At 43.9% G+C, this 19,926-nt stretch overlaps 1 protein-coding gene across 5 annotated transcripts in view; it reads left to right on the plus strand.

Moving 5' to 3' along the window:
• LOC147120179 (diacylglycerol kinase beta-like) overlaps nucleotides 1-19,926 on the plus strand; it is a 752,216-nt gene that overhangs the window by 225,835 nt on the left and 506,455 nt on the right. For all 5 annotated transcript variants that reach the window (XM_085985737.1, XM_085985736.1, XM_085985741.1 and 2 more), the window contains one exon: nucleotides 9,013-9,166. In XM_085985737.1, coding sequence (XP_085841863.1) covers nucleotides 9,013-9,166 — 154 coding nt within the window. The remainder of the gene's footprint in view (nucleotides 1-9,012; nucleotides 9,167-19,926) is intronic.

Below are 19,926 nucleotides of genomic sequence, written 5' to 3' on the forward strand. Positions count from 1 at the left end.
TACACCGGTAGCTCGCCGAGAGACTCAAAGAAAAAGTAAATTTTAAAAAATTTTAAATAATTTTTTAAAATCTCCAACAATAATTAAAATCTGAAGGAATGAGACACCATACTTGTAAAAGTAAATTTTCAGTGCCAAAGCGGTTGTTTGGCCATAATTAAGACTTACTATGCCATTAAAAGGGCACTTACACTGGAATGGACAAGCCCTAACTTTCTCTGGCCTATCTAGTGGGTAACTACTGCAACGTCACAGCTTTGCAATGATGTGAATGCTGAGTCTCTTGGTGAGCTGCCAGTGCCGAAGCTTCTGGAAGAGCAGGGCAACTCTTGCTGCAAAATCCGGACCAATTTTGAACAATCGAGAAAACATTGATGTCAAATATCTAAAAAGATGCCATCTGCTGTCGTAACTGTAGGAAAGTCTCAATCAGCTCCTATTCAAAATTGGGACTGCGAGATGATAGACAAGTGCTGAAGGGTTAATTACAGTCCTAGCCCTTTTGGGCTATTCCAGATCAGGCGTATTCCCCAGACATTCACTCTCAACTTAAGTTAGAGATAGCCGAATTCCATAAGACGCTTAAATGAGTCTAAAGGTTCAGGCTATCTCTCCCTAAAGGAAAGGAACAACTAAAGATGTTACCGTCCTCCGGACAGTACTTTTAATAAGTTGAACTAGACTGTAACCTTCTGGATATTATGAGGGTCCGGAATACTCCCCCAGATTTCTGCAACTCCTTACAAAAGAGTGTACAGAATTTGTGGGTTCGCGAGTCTATACAGATTCACTCTTTGAGACAATTCTAAAAATATATAGTTTTATTTAAGAGCCGGCATTCAGTTAACATCTGTTGAATCAGTCGCAACATTAACAATTCAAAGTACAATTAGCTTACATTTCTTATTTCCCAGAGATCCTTATTCTCAAATCTTTACTTCATTACATTTCTTATTTCTTACTTCTAAATCCAGAACATCGTTACATTTCTTATTTCTTATGTCTAAATCCAGAACCTCCGCCAAAAATCAATCACTTTGATATACCCGAGACTCATAGTTAAAAACTTAGAGATGCCTCTGGAAAGTTGAGAAACGCCCTGCCCGTTCAGCAAATTATGACTTTCTGTTAAAAAGGTCTTATTTTTATACCCTTTTGGCATTGGTTTCTTCTTTGATGTTCTCTGCTGATGTCAGCTAATTGTCTTTATTGATCCCTCTGTTTGAATGCTTTCTCTGTTACTATCAATTCAATTATTGCATGCATAATTTTTTCTCTACTTTTAGGTGTTCCAAAAACCATCATAAAAACAATGACAGCTATGGTTTCTGTTTGATGCCTTTCTTATCGAAGATTCTTAATATTGGCTTAACTGCTTTTTAGCAGACATTTTTACTCCGTTCTGCTTCAAGTTTAATACAAACACAATGCAATTGCTTGGTGTCATCTATTGAAGTTATATCTTCAAAGTCTTGGTATGGTTTTCACTATTTGTAAATCAAAACCACTTTAACTGTGTGTTTACTTGTTTTCTATCTATCTCAATTGGTTGCATATTTAATCGTGTTTCCTGTCATCCAAGTTTAACATAAAACTATTTGACCAGCAGGCTTCTTTACTTGATGTCATGTTTTCAAAGGCACATGCCTCTTTTAATGTTTGTATTTCTGTTTCAACGTGTTAGTTTGTAACATCTTAAATTGGGCCTTCTCATTGTGTTCGTTGCAAACCGTAGACCTTTCGGAACCACCAATGGTTTGCTTCAGTCTTTCATTGTTTTAGAATATTTAACTAATTCCCATTTCAAAGCTTGTTTACAACTTTGTTATCAACTGATCTTTTCTCAGAAGCCTGTATTTCTGTTTACAGCCTGTCTGCTGAGACTTGTGTCTTTTAAACCCAGTCTGTCTTTTATTAATAATATTAGGAATCCGTTCGTGGTATCGTATATTTCTCTGAATCATGGCTATTCCTTCACAGTGCTTCAATAAGTATGAGGGCCTCCAGAACAGAATCACCTGAGGACTGAACTGTGTTTACTAAGTAGATTGGTGTAGGTTGTGATTTCAAATTTAAATAGCATTCTTGAAATGCATGGCAAATAGATTTCAATTCCGAGAAATGTAAGGTAATGCACATTGGAACAGACTACCACACCACACACGTGCAATATGAAAAGGCCCTGTGGATTGTGGAATTGGATGAAGTTCCGCTTCCTGCAGATGCACACTGGGTGCCTTTCCTTACATGTGGGGGGGGGTGGGGGGCACCATAAAAAATGCAGGGAAAGGTTGCCCCACCCAAACTGATATGAACAAAACTGAACAAAAAGAATAATTAAGTTACGATGGATGCATTGTAGAAAATCAAATAACAGTCCAAGAAGCCATCCAGTGAGTGGGCAGATATTGCATGTTTCTGATTAAGGGCCACTTAGTTGCACAACTGGAGCTTGAACCATGGGTAAGCAGTTGAATTAATCCTGTCGGGCAATATTGTGGAGCACGGACCAGCGGATGGTCACTAAGACGGGTCCAAGAGCCAACCCACCAGGAGGTCCTCTGCTCTGCTCATGCTACGTGCCGAGTGATCAAATATAAACAATCTGGGGGGGAAACTGTAACTAAAAGCAGCAAATGTGAAGCACGAAAAGGAATGGGATATGATTGATTAGAAACTCTCAGTAAGTGATCAATAAAGTGAAGCTAATATCTATAAAGGTAATGAAATGCTAGGATATATTTGACTATAAGAAGTTATGCTAACTGTATAGAATACTGGTGGGGCAACATTTAGAATATTCTGTGCAGGTTTTAGTAGTGGGCCTTCTGAACTGTTAAAAATGTTTCAGGGAAGAGGCTCAAAGAGTTTTAATTGGCACTTCCCTTGTGCTTCTTATGGATAGGTTATGTATACAATCTGTGGGAAGAGTGGGTTGATCGACTAACCTGCCTTTCTTGTACCATGCTTTTTGAAATTGTTATTGGCCATGCATTCAGAAAAGGTGCATTGCACTGAATTTCTAACCACCAGCACCATACCAATATGGTACAAAACTAACCCTACGAAACTCCTCGTATCGTTGCATCTAATTTTAGATTGTGTTATGTCCTAGAAGCACACACCATCTAGTGTTCATTTTAATATACACTTTAGCATTACTGTACTATAAACATCGCTCTAGCGTACAACTGGCTGTGATGAACCTACTTTATATGGATGGTGTTACTACCACACTAATTACTTCGTTATTTTATTACTCTTTCAGTTTCACCGATTGAATGCCCACGCCAGTTAACGAGAGTTCAGTTGGGGAAATTGAAGCGAGGATGAACTGTTGAGTAATTATGGTAGTAGCTCGCAGTTAGTTTTTGAGCCTGTCATCATGCTCTGGTTGTAGGTTTAAAACTGTAATTGCGATAATTTGGCCAGGACTTGTTCAGTGTTCAGCCACGTCACAAGTACAGTTGTCAAAGTACAGGACTCAAAACTGCAAATGAGGCACTGTGCAAAATAGTGAGGGTTTGTCCATTTGATCTGTGGAAAAGTGTAGCCTTTTTAATTACAAATGGTAACTAAGTTCCAATTTTCATGGAGAGTTTCTTCTTGTTAATTATAGCCTACTTGTTAAAAGTAGTAATGTGTCTTAGCTTCAACTTGACCATACTCTAGTTGCAGGTTGAGTACTGTACTTCCTATCTGATCTTGCGATGCTGTATCTGAACACTGAGCAAGTCCCAACCACAATGTCGCAAGTATAGTGATTCAGTAAAACCAGTATGTTGCTATAACCAGCATCATTTATGTCCCCTGATAAACTTGTTATAGTGAGGCTTTACTATATATAGAGGTTTCCTCTGAGGTGTGGGACTGAAATGTACATATAAGGAAGGGTCCAGGTTTGGCTCCTGGAATTTAGAAGTTAGTTGGTTTTAGCTAGAGTGGGGTTACTATAAAATCAGGGTTCTTTAATTGGGCAGCAGGGCAAGATAAACTAGGGTTCCATTTCTTGATTGTTATCCAGTCAACTTTAGTGGAAACTGTTTGTGTATGAACATAGGTGAAAACCAGTTTGACCTCCGTTACTTCTTGCAGTTAAGTAGCTTGCTGGAAATCACTGCTGAGGTGCATGCCTAAAATGGCCACTTACTGAGGTAATAGAGGGTTGTCGCTGTAATGATATCAGCAAATAGTGATGTTATTTGCCTGTTTGATTATCATGTCTTACCAGCATAGTTGCCTGATTGATTGCTTGTGCCTGACCAGCATAGGGCATGTGACCGAGACAAGCAAGACAGTTGAGTTTAGTTTCAGTTTCGTTCTAGATGCATCACTAGCATCATGTCTCCTGAAAAGCTGTATAAAGAGTTGAACAGACTTTAGATTAAAACTCATTCTCTTTCATAAATGTCTCATCATTGAACCCACAAAGAAATCAATACATGGTGTCAGAAGTGATTGAAAGAGATGAAGAGAAAAAATCTGAAGTTAAATCAGCTCTCCACAAATTAGCAAGCCAAAAGAGAACATCGTTGCTTACCATTGGAGAATAGCTAACGAAGTGAAAAAATGGAAGGTTTACACCCACCGGCGACGCTTCAGTTGACAGGTAATGTGGCTGAAAATTGGAGGAGGTTCAAAAAACGTTTGGGGTTGTATTTATCAGCAATCGGAGCTGACGAGCAAAGTGATAATAAGAAATCGTCAGTGTTCTTACATGTCATGGGTGATGAAGCGCTGGAGGTGTATAATAACTTCACATTCGCTGTTGATGGAGACAAAATGAAGCTAGATAAAATAATGGAACAGTTTGAGGCCTACTGCATACCTAAACGTAACGTGATGTTTGAGAGGCACAGATTTTTCACATGTGTACAGAAAACGGGTGAGACTATTGATCAGTATGTGACTGAACTGAGAAACGGAAGCAAATCGTGTGAATTTGGGGGACTGACAAGACTCGCTGATAAAAGACAGACTGGTGTGTGGTATTCCAGATAATGGTCTAAGGGAAAGACTGCTAAGAGAGCAAGATCTAGACCTGGGAAAAGCCATAACACTGTGTAGGGCTACAGAGACTGTGAAGTCGCAAGCAAAAGAGCTGTTCAGTGATAGTAGCTGCAACGTGGATGCAGTGAGTATGAACAGACACAAACCGTTTAACAAAAAGAGCACCAATGTGAAAAAAGAGGCGTGGCCAGCGAACAAAAATGAAAGGGGCAATCGAAAGTCATGTAGTCGATGCGGTACACAGCATACACCAAGAAAGTGTCCAGCATATGGTAAAACATGCAATAGTTGCAACAAAAACAACCATTATGCCCGTTGCTGCAAGAACCAAGTGCAACAAAGCAAGGTCCATACAGTAGATGAAAGCGAGATAGAGGAGTTCTATGTAGATGTTGTGTCTGAAAACAAAGAAGAAGAAAGAGACTGGATGTTGACACTAAACGTGAATGACATACACATTCCATTTAAATTGGATACTGGAGCACAAGTTAATGTGATATCAGAGACTGATTTTAAGAAAATTAGACCCAGACCAAAGATACATGGAATCAAAGTGAAAGTGACAGGATACTCGGGTACTGATATACCAGTGAAAGGAAGATGCATTGTCAAAGTAACACACAAGGACAGAGAGCACATGCTAGCATTAATCGTGGTGCCAAAGGATGTGCAAGCCATACTAGGTTTAAAAGCCTGTGAGAGACTGAACCTGGTAAAGAGAGTCCTCGTTGTGGAAAGCGAAGGAGAGACAGTCTATGATGAACTGAATGTTGCGTACACACCGGGTAAACTGAATGTTGCGTACACACCGGGTAAATTGATGTATACAGCAGACACGTTGTCCAGAGCTGTTGACCCAGGAGAGCCCGCAAACACAGTGAAAAGACTGATGTACAAGGCAAAAGACAGTGAAACTGACTTCTACCAGAGCATGCTTGTATACCGCACAACGCCGCTCGAGTGTGGTAAGTCACCAGCCCAACTCCTTATGGGACGTCGGCTAAGGTCAAACCTACCCATCCCGGAGAACCTCCTGAAAACAAAAGAGGGGGAGAAAGTGAGGAAGTTCAAAGAACAACAGAAAGAAAAGCAAAAGTACTACTATGACAGAGGAACACAAAACCTACCTGAACTCCACACTGGTGACCAAGTAAGGTTCAAAGACAAAACAAACACATGGACTCAGAAGGGAACTGCCCTGAGTGAAGTTCAACCAAGATCATACACCATTCAGACAGATGAGGGTGCTGTTCTGAGAAGAAATCGTCGAGATCTTCTCATGGGACCAGCCACAGCAGGTCAAGAGACTGATACTGTTGAACAACCTGATCACACAACTGTTGAACAACCTGAGCACACAGCTGAGAACCAATCATCTGAGGCAACAACTCAGATTCAAGGACAATCAATCAGAAAATCCTCAAGACACGTGAAGCCTCCTGAGAGACTCATTGAGCAAATTTAAGGACTATTGTTATAGAAGGAAGTAATGTTATCTTATTCTTTCTTCAAGTTCTAGTGTAATGACATATTTCATGTGAACACACAAAGCAAGGTTAAAAAACCTTGATCATGATAATGATAATGTAAGTTCATTAAGTGTTACAGTTAAAATGCAGATTAATACAAAGAAAACATGTTGTTAGTTAAAAGTAAAATACTTTTGTTTTAAGAAAAGGAGATGTAATGATATCAGCAAATAGTGATGTTATTTGCCTGTTTGATTATCATGTCTTACCAGCATAGTTGCCTGATTGATTGCTTGTGCCTGACCAGCAGAAGGCATGTGACCGAGACAAGCAAGGCAGTTGAGTTTAGTTTCAGTTTCGTTCTAGATGCATCACTAGCATCGTGTCTCCTGAAAAGCTGTATAAAGAGTTGAACAGACTTTAGATTAAAACTCATTCTCTTTCATAAATGTCTCATCATTGAACCCACAAAGAAATCAATACAGTCGCCATTCATGAATTGTACCCCAGCGTGAGTCAGCACCTTCACGAGAAGAGACAAAAGGAGAAAATAGTTTTAACAAATTATGTATAAAAAGATGTGTGTACACATGCAGATGTTAGATTGTTTTTTCACAGATTTTGATTTGCAAGAAACAGGTGCTTTTTTGGATAGTCACAGATAGTAGTAATCCATGATTTCAACTGACTTGAACTGCAATATTGGCTTTTATTTTGCTGCATTGTGCAGTAGAGTGGAATATCCTGCATTTATTGCAGTAATATAAAGAAGGGACTTCAGATTACATTTTAAAATTGTGAGAGCGAATCTAGATTGTGTTGTTACCTTTTACTCTTCCACATGGTTTGTTTTCAATTATATGTACCATTTTGAATGAATTCTTTGGATTTTTAAAAAAAAAGTATAATACAGGTAGACTACCCTTTATCCGGACTTCCGAAAACCGAAACCCTCTAAAAACCGAAGGTTTTTTCGTTCAGCGTAAGTCGTGCGTATGACTTACGCTGAACGAAAAAACCTTCGGTTTTTAGAGGGTTCCGGTTGCGGAAGTTCGGATAAAGGGTAAGTCGTGCGCACGACCCCCCCCCCCCGCCGCCAGCCCCGACAACCGCCGACCCCGCCAGCCCCGACAACCGCCGACCCCGCCAGCCCCGACAACCGCCGACCCCGCCAGCCCCGACAACCGCCGACCCCGCCAGCCCCGACAACCGCCGACCCCGCCAGCCCCGACAACCGCCAGCCCCGACAACCGCCAGCCCCGACAACCGCCGACCCCCCCGCGGACCCCGCCGGCCCCGACAACCGCCGACCCCCGACCCCCCCGCGGACCCGCCGGCGCCGACCCCGCCAGCCCCGACAACCGCGGACCCCGACAACCGCCGACCCCGACAACCGCCGACCCCCCCGCAGACCCCGCCAGCCCCGACAACCGCCGACCCCGACAACCGCCGACCCCCCCGCGGACCCCGCCAGCCCCGACAACCGCCGACCCCCCCGCGGACCCCGCCAGCCGCCGACCCCCCCGCCGGCCCCGACAACCGCCGACCCCTCCGCGGACCCCGCCAGCCGCCGACCCCCCCGCCAGCCCCGACAACCGCCGACCCCGCCGGCCCCGACCCCTGCCGACCCCGACTGACTTACGCTGAGCGTGAGCGTAAGTCGTGCGCACGACCCCCCGCCGACCCACCTTCCGAAATCCGAAATTCTCCTTTATCCGAAACTCGGCTGGTCCCGAGGTTTTCGGATAAAGGATAGTCTACCTGTACAGTATCTTGGTATCATGGTATGTTTATAGCTGTCTCAGATTCAGAGTTATGTGCATTTTATAAGCATTGCTTAAAAATGTTGATGTTCATCACTGACAGAGGTTGTGTTTTGTAGGTAATAGTTTATTTACTCATTTGCATACAGTCCAACTTCTCAAACAGTTTAAATGAAGTTACAACAGGAAATTTATATTCGTACTGTTCTGCCATGTTAAAATGATTATCTGTACAGAAGGTTTAATTAGCTAATAGACTTTTGTGATCATAACAGCTAGCTTTTTAATATAAACGAACTGGCTAGAAGAGTTAGTAATCAGTGCCCGATCCATAGCTTTAATCAACATTTTTCAGTTACCTTTCCCTTGTATCCCTTCTGTGTCATGCAAACTACAATTTTATGTATTTTTTGTCACCATATGCAGCATTAATTTCATGATCATGACTGAAATTTTTCTTACTAAAGAATTGCATTGTGAATAAATATTTTCTGTATTTATACGTAAATATTAAGCATCGCAAAAATACAAGTCACAAAAATAAAATTTACAGTTTGGTTTTTGGTTGTGAATTACAGCACCTAAATATTTTTGTGAAAATATGATGCATTAAAACAGGTGACAAAAACTTGTGGCCCAGGATAGGGAATATTTTTAAATAAATGTAATTTGTGACCCAAGTTGATACTGTTTAATATAGATTATATATTAGAGAATGAATTGTTGGCTTTGTATGTTCTTTGTTTAAATGTCATTTTTCTTGTCATCAGCCTATAGATTATGAAGGCTTCAGATTATTCATGAAGACCTATCTGGAGGTAGAGATCCCAGAGGAGCTCTGTCAACACTTATTCATGTCTTTTAAAAGGAAGACAAGCCAAAATTCACCGGAATCCCAGAGGCAAAGCTCAAGCAATCTGTTGGGTAAGGACTAAAGCTAATACGGTATCAAATTAACATCCTAATGGCTAGGTTTGGCTCGTCTCCAATAACTGGACCAAAGTGCTGTTATAGAAAATGGGGATTTAGCTATTGGGTTATAGGAGCATGGGAAACTTAATGTTTGCAAATGCTGGGAAAGGTATTAATCAGTGATACTATTGCTGTTGTTCTGTGTTTGGTTATGTGTGTATTGGTTTGGCTTTATGTTATTCAGTGTGTTTTTGCATAAATATACAATAAAGTTAAAGACTAAATTTAAAGGGCTAAAAATGAGCTAAGGCCCAAAAGCAGGCACGAGGATCGTGATCTGCCCGCACCCGTTGAAAGTAATGCAGGCAGCACTCGACATTCGTGCTGCCTGCTAATTGACATGATTGAAGCCTTGAGCCGAGCGCTGCTGATTGGCTCAGAAGGGGGCACAAGTTCATGGGAAGTGATCTCTGTTTAAAGCTAGCCTGCAGTTTGAGATGTTGTCTGCACTTCTTAAAGGGGAGGTGCTTTCTGAATAAACACCTCATTGTAATTGTTGTCAAAGCAACTGTAAGGCAGCTATGGCTCAACAGGGCAGAGAAAGGGCACCTAGCTTCTCAGACACAGCACTGGCGGCCTTAGGCAGGGGGTCGAAAGGAGGAGACAGGTCCTCTATCCACAGGGGGCCAGGAGGCCCTTGACTGACTGCAAGAAGGCAGTGGGAGCAGATTGCTGAAGCTGTCACTGCCACCAATCTTTTTCCCCCAGGAACTGGATCCAGTGCCAAAAGAAGTTTAATGACCTCACATGAGTGGTCAAGGTGAGTGAATGCATCTTCAAATGCCATATCCCACCAACTGCACCACTAGCCTCACACACTGCCCAATGCACCACACCCCCATCATTCACCTACCAACAATCTCTATCAATTAGGACTCACACCTCACCCTCACACATTTAGCACTGTTGCAAGTCTCACACCCACATCTCACACCTTGCACACACTGCCAGCTGTTCAACCATGACAGGCACATCACCCAAACACATTGCACCACACTCACTGACGCACTTCCCTTTCCCTTGCAGGCCAAGGGGGTGCATAACCAGCACCAGCAGCAGCTAACAGGCGTGAGATAGGCATGGCTGGAGGAGACAGTGCTAGACATCATTGAAGGGGCCATCACTGAGGCCATGGTGATTGGTGAGGCTGAAATCATTGATGCCGACGGTATGCTCATACCTAATCCTCCTTCTCATGTACCACTTCCCTCTCAGATACACAAGAACTCCAACCAGCCCATCCAGTGCAGGAAGAACGAGTGTGATGGAGAAGAAGAGACACCATCACTCCATCTGACACTCGCAGGCACCAGCTCAGAAACTGTCACTACGTGTATTTTAGAGGGTTGTATAGATGCAGGATCTGCACATGGTGACTCACTGGGCACGAGTGGCCTGCAGCCTGGGCAGGGGGAAAGTGTAGTGTGGATGCCAGCTCCCCGGAGGGCAAGGCCACACAATGAATTCTGCTGCACAGGACTCAGATGAGCACTTTGATGGGGCAGCCTTCAGAAGAAGGGTGATGGGCATGCACAATGAAATGCTTGGTGCATTGGCAGGCCTGCCAGCGAGCCTGTTGTCACTGTCAAGGAGCATGGAGAAGTCCAGCTCCAACATTGCACAGGGCTTTGCGCAGAGCTTGGAGCCCATAATTTCCAGAATGGTGGTGATGGGCAATTCCATTAGAGCAATTGTGGACCCAACCATGATGCAGGGTGTGATGGGCAAAGTCTCAACTTCCATTGCAGCACAAGTGGAAGCGACCCAACGTCTGAGTGCTGCCGTGCAAGCTCAGACTGCTGCTATCATGGCTGTGCTTGCCAGTGTGGAAAGGGGCTTACAGGGTCTCGGAGCAGTTCAGCAATCTGTCCTCCAACAGATTACTAGGATTGCTGAGGTGCCGCCCTGGGGGAGTGGCAGTGGCTCCGTGGAGCACGAACCTCCTTTCTTCTCAGGATGACAGCATTCGACCTTCTTACACTGCCACTCCACCAGTGCCCTTGCTGTTGCCTGTCAGCTAACCAGCCCAGACTGTTGCCGCCCATACGGAGGTGGTGCAGTCTACAGCCGGGCCTTCTAGGCCCAGAGCTGCTCAAGGTCGACCTGCAAGGCCATCTGTGGTCTCGCCCACTGAGGGTCAGCGGCCTTCCACCAGCCATGCTGCATCCACTGGGGTAGCACTTCGTAGGAGCACTAGGACAGGCAAAGGCACACGAAAGACAGGCACTAAGGGAATGCACAAGGGTGATTAGTTGACTTTGTTATGTAGTATTTGAATCGTTTATAAATTCTATTTGGATTTTTTGTTTTGTGGTGGCATTCATTTCAGCATTGTGGCCAAGAGGACACTGTGATGTTCCATGACCGAGGAATGGTAAGGTGGAGAAATGTTGAACAACGGAGATCTGGGTTTTCATTGAGGGGAAGCAGAGTCTGATGCGCTCACGGACAGCCTCCTCCCTTCCTCCGGTGATCGTGGAACCCATAGTGGCAAGTGCTATGCCCTCATGACGGCCAAGTTGTGGAGGATGCAGCAGACCACCACAAATTGGGATACCCACTCCAGCGAGTACTGGAGGGCTCCTCCCGAGCGGTCAAGGCAGCGGAACCATTGCTTGAGCACCCCAATGGTCTGCTCGATGACGTTCCCCATGGTAGCATGGCTGTCATTATACAAGTGTTGGCCACGAGTGGTGGGGTTGCGGAAGGGAGTCATCAACCAGGTTTAGAGCAGATTGCCCATGTCGCCTAGCAGCCACCCTTGGGTTTGACGTGGTGGCTGGAAGATTGCGGGCACAGCGGACTGGCGCAGGATGAAGGCATCATGACTGCCAGGATAGCAGGCATTCACCATCATGATGTGCTGGGTGTGGTCGCACAGCAACTACACTTTAAGTGAGTGGTTGCCTTTGCAGTTACAGAACATCTCGCCATTGAGATGCGGCACCCGCAAAGCCACGTGTGTGCAATCGATGGCACCCTGTACCATGGGGAAGCCCGATATCCTGGCAAAACCACGTGCGTGCTTCTCTCTGTTTAGAGAGAAGACAATAAAGTCCCTTCTCCTGAGTACAGAGCCTCTGTGACCTCCCAGCTGCAGCGATGTACAGCGAACTGCGAGATGTTTGCTCTGTCGCCTGTTCCAGCCTGGACAGGATCCGTTGGCAAAACAATGAGGTCACCTTGAGGGCCACTGACATCGCTATTGTCACCCTACTCTGAGGCTGCAGGTCTGGTTCCAAGGGGTGGCAGAGTTCTGTGACCACCTCCTTGGTGAAGCGGAGCCGCGGAACACACTGCTCCTGGCTTAGGTGCAGGTAGGAGACGTGCCCCCTGAAGACCCAAGGTGGGTAAGGCCTCCTGCTGAGTGTCCTTCTCCCTCTCCTGCTCCTACTTTTTATGTTCTTAGTAGGTTTTTGGACTCTAGTGGAATCAAGGGATATGGGGATAGTGTGGGAAGGTGGAGTTGAGATTGAAGATCAGCCATGGTCTTATTGAATGGCGGAGCAGACTTGAGGGGCTGTATGGCCTACTCCTGCTCCTAATTCTTATGTTCTCTGTGAGCAGCGTGTCTTCTTTGCTGCCTCTCTTCCGTCTCCCTGTCATGCTGCAGCGCGAGGGGGACTGCAACTAGAGCCCCCAATGACTGGGAGCAAGTGGTTTACCCAGAGGCCTTCCAGTAGGAGCCAACGCCTTCCCAACGTCCAGCAGCTCTCCCTGCTCACTTTAACAACTTTTAAAATCTTTTCCAGCAACCCAGTATTCATACAAACTCTGCAAAAGCCAGTACAAGAGCAATCATAAACTCAGCTGCAAGTTGGATGTTTCCCTTTTAAATAGCACTGGTGGTGGGGTCCCTCGTGCAGCTAAACGCACCTTCAGCTGTGCGTGTTTAGGAGAGGGCATTGAATGGAGTGGCGCGTACAAAATGGCAAGTCATGCGTCAAATCAGCGTTGCACGCTGACTGACGGCACAATCTGCCTACTCTGCATACAGCCGGCACACGCACATGCTGCCTGTGCTATCGCCCTCACCAAGATAGTGAACAGCGCGGGCCCCGCCTGAGGTGGGCAGAAGCGAGGTGGACGCCCTTTTTAAAAAAAAAACACAGCCATAACTACTGTGCTATGGTGCCAAATTTCACGGCCAAAATCTTTCATTTAGCAACTAAATTGCCAGGATCATAATGATCTGCATAAATTTACAAAGCATCCAATGTGTTTAATTCAGAAGCAGCAATACAATTCAACTTTTGATACAAATTCATCAATGCACTGTTTTATGAAAAATTGCCATTATATGACAGTGTGTAGAACTATCTCATAATGCTCATTACAGAATGGCATCTCAAATGGTTACAGTAATTTATATTAGAACCTGACCATCTCGGTGTTATGGGCAGTTGCTTTCTCTCTTTGTCCAAGGCAAAATCTTTATTTTGAAGAAAAGTACAAGTTATCTTAGAAAATAACAAACACCAAAGTAAAGAATTAATTTTAATTAAAGAACATTAAGGTTTAACATTTCTAGCACCATCGACAAATTTTCTTTTGTTGGATTCAGAGCACTCATTTTGTAGAGCTCTTGCGCATTTGATGTTACCACATAAGAAAGGTTGACCTGGTTATTTCTGTGGTGTGACCATGTTAGTATTTCTGTTTTGGCTTATAATTGGCTGCAAAACTGCTATTTAAAGATAGTTTTTCCAGCCAATGAAATAAAAGTTGCTTGCATCTCCAAAATGGATGGTAGAGTTGGGAGGAAGAAAGGAAAAGGTCAGTGAAAGGTTTTAAATTAGAAAAAGAGTTAGGGACAATAGTTCAGGTTAGATTGGATAGAAAAAAGTTAAATTAATAAAAATGGACTTGAAAGGTGGAGCACCAGCGTTGAGTTCATTCCTGTCCTCACCTGATGGCCAGACATGAGTTCTGGCAGTTACTCACTGAATAAATTATCTGAACCATAGGAAAGAATATTTTAAAATTAACAATAATTTCATTTTTAAAGTTAATTTTGGTTGTTAGAGTATCTTTATTACCATAATAGCATAAGTTTGAATATCATGGTGGTGCGCTGAAAATTTACAAAACCAATCACCTCAGGGAGACAGGAATTCCTTAGATTTGGGTGGCAATCTGAATTTAAAAGATTTTACAAATATTGAGACACACAGATGTTAAGCTTTAAAATGTTAAAATATCAACAGATGACAAAAATTAATTTAATTAACAACGATACAGAAATATTAAAGTTTGTTGGCAGTCAGTCAGTTAACAGCCTGGCAGCTCAATTAAAGAGATTCATGTCAACATGCCAGCCGTAATTTAAATCTGAAAGTCTCGCTGATTAATGAGAAATATCAGCATAATTTAATGACTTGCATGTTTCAAAATTTATTTCACCTTCTGATGAGGGTTGTGTCAGATTCGTACAGACAGCATGTTTAACCATTTGACCGCTCCCCCTCACAAAGGTACAGGGGTCCTAATAAAAGGATAAAGCAACTTTCAAAATGGGATGGAGAGAAAAAAACGTTTAGTGTAATGAAGCAGTTTCCTAAGATCAATGTAAAATATGCGCTGTTTGCCTGTACAGTAATTAGTGGTTAATCTGTTACGTTTTGCCAGTGATATGAATGATATTGTGATTGCAATGCAAAAACCTCTGTTGGTAAGACACTGTGGGGTGATAGCGCAAAACAGACCAATAGTGAGTTGGCAGCCCATTTAACACCCCGTCTGATTTTCTTTTCCATTATCTGTTTTGAATAATTCATATTCATCTTGTGTAGAAGATTCCTACTCTCATAACCTTTGATACTGCTTTCTTTTACTCTCCTAACCCTTCTCCCACCACTGCTCAATGTCCGACTATTTTTCTTCTGTGAAGCACATTCGGGCATTTTATCACATTAAATGTACCATGTATGTTCAAGTTGTTGTGTTCGTAATATCTGATCATATTTTATAAAGCAGTCAGCCTCTTTTTGACCTAAGCTTCTATTAAAGATACTATGTCATAAAACAAATCACACTTCTGTAGTATCTAACCAAATCTCAAATTGCCTAAGTTCTTTGTGTGTAGGGGTCCCCTGTGGACATCCCCCTCTCAAACAGATACACCACTTTGAGTACTGTTGGGGGGGATGGCTTATCAGAGGATGGCAGCAGCAGCCAACTTCCTGGCACCAGGGGTGGCTCTGCTGCACAGGATGGGAGGAAAAAGAGGGGGAGAGCTATAGTAATAGGGGATTCTATTGTAAGGGGAATAGATAGGCATTTCTGCGGCCACAAATGAGACTCCAGGATGGTGTGTTGCCTCCTTGGTGCAAGGGTCAAGGATGTCTCAGAGCGCCTGCAGAACATCTTGGAAGGGGAGGGTGAACAGCCAGTTGTCGTGGTGCATATAGATACCAATGATATAGGTAAAAACTGGGATGAGGTCCTAAAAGCTGAATATAGGGAGTTAGGAGGTAAATTTAAAAAAATAGGACCTCAAAGGTAGTAATCTCAGGATTGCTACCAGTGCCACGTGCTAGTCAGAGTAGAAATAGAAGGATATTTCAGATGAATACGTGGCTAGAGGAATGGTGCAACGGGGAGGGATTCAAGTTCCTGGGACATTGGAACCAGTTCTGGGGGAGGTGGGACCAGTTCAAACCGGACATTTTGCACCTGGGCAGGACTGGAACCGATGTCCTAGGGGGAGTGTTTGCTAGTGCTCTGGGGGAGGGTTTAAACTAAAATGGCAGGGGGTTGGGAACCTGAGCAGGGAGACAGAGGAAAGGGAAACAAGGATAAAAGCAAAAGATAGGAAGGAGAAAAACAAAAGTGGCAGTCAGAGAACTCAACGGTTTAAATCAAATGTGGCCACAGTAAATAATAATTCTAATAGGTCTAAGAGCGTTAAAAAAACAAGCCTGAAGGCTTTGGCCTAGAAATTGGGTTCTGGCTTAGCCAGGGCTTTAGTGCCGGCGCTAAGTCCCCTGCGCGCGCCAAAAATTCAGTGGCGCCGCGCCCAAACGGCTGCCGGTGCTACTGAAGGGTCTTAGCGCCTGGAAAAGGGCGCTAACTGCCGTTTCGCGCCGCAATTCCGGCGCTGCGGCACCCGATGCGGTGCGGCAGGCTGGGGAAGTGCAGGCCTCCTCCTTCCGTTAAGGAGGAGCTGCCTGCACCCGGCCGCGGCCCGCACAAATCTGCTTAAAAATGAGCCCGGCACCTCGGACAAGTGCCGGGCTTGCATCTGTTCCGGGGGGGGGGGTGGGGGGGGAGAAGTCCGGGGAGGGAGCTGCGGGCAGGCGGCCGGTGAGAAAGCGGCCGGCCGCCGCGGGGCCTTTAATGTGCCGGCGCTAACTGCAGTAAGGCACCTCTGACAAAACGCTGGTTGCGGCTGCCACGGGCGAGGCGGCCGCAACTCAATTTCGGAGTTCGGGCGGGTTACCACGGCAACCGGGACGCTGCGCACACCGATGACGTCATCGGTGCCGGCGCAGCGCTACCGGAGCAACGCCGATTTAGGGCCCCAGGGAATTTCACTACTGGCCATAACTCCGGCGCAAGGCCCTCTAGCGCCTCAAATGAGGCGCTAAGGCTACTGAATTTTCAGCCGTTTGTGTCTTAATGCGAGGAGCATTCGTAATAAGGTGGATGAATTGGCTGCGCAAATAGAGGTAAACGAATATGATTTAGTTGGGATTACGGAAACGTGGCTCAAGGATGGCCAAGGCTGGGAACTCAACATACAGGGGTATTCAATATTCAGGAAAGATAGGCAAAAAGGAAAGGGAGGTGGGGTAGCATTACTGGTTAAAGAAAGGATTAACACAATTGTAAGGAAGGATATTAGCTCTGATACATAGAAACATAGAAGATAGGAGTAGGCCATTCGGCCCCTCGAGCCTGCTCCGCCATTCAATGAGATCATGGCTGATCGTCCAAATTCAGTACCCTGTTCCTGCCTTCTCTCCATATCCCTTGATCCCTTTAGCCTTAAGAAATATATCCAAATCCTTCTTGAATATATTTAATGAATTGGCCTCCACTGCCTTCTGTGGTAGAGAATTCCACAGGTTCACCACTCTCTGGGTGAAGAAATTCCTCCTCATCTCTGTCCTAAATGGCTTACCCTTTATCCTTAGACTGTGACCCCTGGTTCTGGACTCCCCGACCATCGGGAACATCCTTCCAGCATCTAGTCCTGTTAGAATTTTATAAGTTTCGATGAGATCCCCTCTCATTCTTCTAAACTCCAGTGAGTACAAGCCCAATCGACCCAATCTCTCCTCATACGTCATTCCTGCCATCCCAGGTATCAGCCTGGTGAATCTTCGCTGCACTCCTTCCATGGCAAGAACATCCTAGATGTAATATCTCCAAATTTGCAGACGACACAAAGCTGGGTGGGCGTGTGTGCTGTGAGGAGGATGTCAAGAGACTCCAGGATGATTTGGACATGTTGGGTGATTGGGCAGAAACATGGCAGATGCAATATAATGTGGATAAATGTGAGGTTATCCACTTTGGTGGCAAAAACAGGAAGGCAGATTATTATCTAACTGGCAATAGATTGGGAGAAGGGGAAGTGCAACGAGACCTGGGTGCCCTTGTGCACCAGTCGCTGAAGGTAAGCATGCAGGTGCAGCAGGTGGTTAAGAAGGAAAATGGTATGTTGGCCTTCGTAACGAGAGGGTTTGAGTACAGGAACAGGGATGTCTTGCTGCAGTTGTACAGGGCCTCGGTGAGACCACATCTTGCGTATTGTGTGCAGTTTTGGTTGCCTTATCTGAGGAAGGATGTTCTTGCCATGGAAGGAGTTCAGCGAAGATTCACCAGGCTGATACCTGGGATGGCAAGAATGACGTATGAGGAGAGATTGGGTCGATTGGACTTGTACTCGCTGGAGTTTAGAAGAATGAGAGGTGATCTCATTGAAACTTATAACATTCTGACAGGACTGGACAGACTAGATACAGGAAGGATGTTCCCGGTGGTAGGGGAGTCCAGAACCAGGGGATACAGTCTAAGGATAAAGGGTAGGCCATTTAGGACAGAAATGAGGAGGAATTTCTTCACCCAGAGAGTGGTGAACCTATGGAACTCTCTACCACAGAAGGCGGTGGAGGCCAGTTCATTAAATATATTCAAGAAGGAGTTGGATATATTTATTAAGGCTAAAGGGATCAAGGGGTATGGGGAGAAAGCAGGGACCGGGTACTGAATTTGGATGATCAGCCATGATCACATTGAATGGCGGAGCAGGCTCGAGGGGCCGAATGGCCTACTCCTGCTCCTATCTTCTATGTTTCTATGTTTCTCTAGCTCTACCTTTAACTTTTTTCTAGGTCTTCTTATTTTCAAGTTTCCTAAAATCAAAGAATTTCTGAATTTGGGCCAAAAAATTAGGTAAAAATCACTTGAGATGCCAATAAGTGCTTTTTCAGGTCAAAAATAATACAAAATATTTGTAATCTGAAAATTTCAAGTTTAAGCAGCAAAGTAATTTTTGGAAAGAAATACTTTTAAGTAAATCTTAAACACTTGCAAAGTATAATGCAAAATGTATTTGATGAGCATGATTAGCTGCATCCAGAGCATCTTGTCCCCTGTGGAAGTTCCTGTACAAGATGGGGGAAGCTAAAGGAGTATTCTACATTGATGCTGCCCCACTGTATAGAGAGAGAATATGAAGTGCTCTGTGTGTGTGTCACATCAGGTTTCCATTATGCTGACTTTGACTTTTTCTGGTTTTATCCCATAATTTCGGAATTTACTTTAAGGGGTAATACTGGGTTTAAAACTAAAATCAGAGAGCTTAGTTTTTTTCATCTATCTATAGACACCATGTTAAAATTTTAAAATAAAACCGCAATCTTTTTCAACTTTGTTTTCACTAATGTTACATGGTATTACATTATGCTACAGTATTAATTTAAAATCTAAAAAAGTGCATCTTAATTGCCTTTCGAAGCATCAGCTAGGTGAAGATCGAACAGATGTTACACATAAGTAGAAACTAGTCACAAAACAAACTTTAACAAAGGCTTCTTCCGAGAGTGAACAATTTTTGCAAATACATAATCTTAATTTTATTCTGGTGAGCACCTTTTCAAAGTTGTTTCTTAACATCACCGTTCACAGTTCTGAGAGAATAAAATAGGTAATTTTACCGTAACTAATGTGCTGCTAGTGGTTCTATTTGGCCTTATTTATTTGAGTTCAGACTGTGTGAATAGGATTTGGCATTCCAGGTGCACCCACATCAGAAACCAAAGAGTGCTCCATGTAAAATGTATTAACTCAGTACCTCAGTACTACATAAATCTATTACACAAATAAAAGTAAGCAGCTGCACGTTGCTGATAGCGATTAATGCTCCAACTCATTCTTTTTCAGCATTCTTGCTGATGCTGCAGTGTGTAGATAATATGTTCTGAACCTTTCTTCAATCAGCCACTCAATTAGAACATTCACTTGCCTCCTCCATCTTGATGTCATTTCATCATAAACTGTGTTCATGGCAGGTTTGGTGTACCTTTTCTCAGAAATTAAATATTGATGAGCAACACTTTAAAAGTGCCTTTGCATTTATGAGAGTCTGTGTAGCAATACCTCACAAACTGCACCATGGGATTATAAAGTCTGACCAAAAATCCTGCTTTCAATATATTTGGTATAGAAGCTATCTTCCTATCCCTTTCATAGATGAATATCTT

The sequence above is a fragment of the Somniosus microcephalus genome, chromosome 4, assembly GCF_052327205.1.
Source record: "Somniosus microcephalus isolate GS21.2 chromosome 4, FLI_Smic_1.0, whole genome shotgun sequence".
Lineage (NCBI taxonomy): Eukaryota > Metazoa > Chordata > Chondrichthyes > Squaliformes > Somniosidae > Somniosus > Somniosus microcephalus.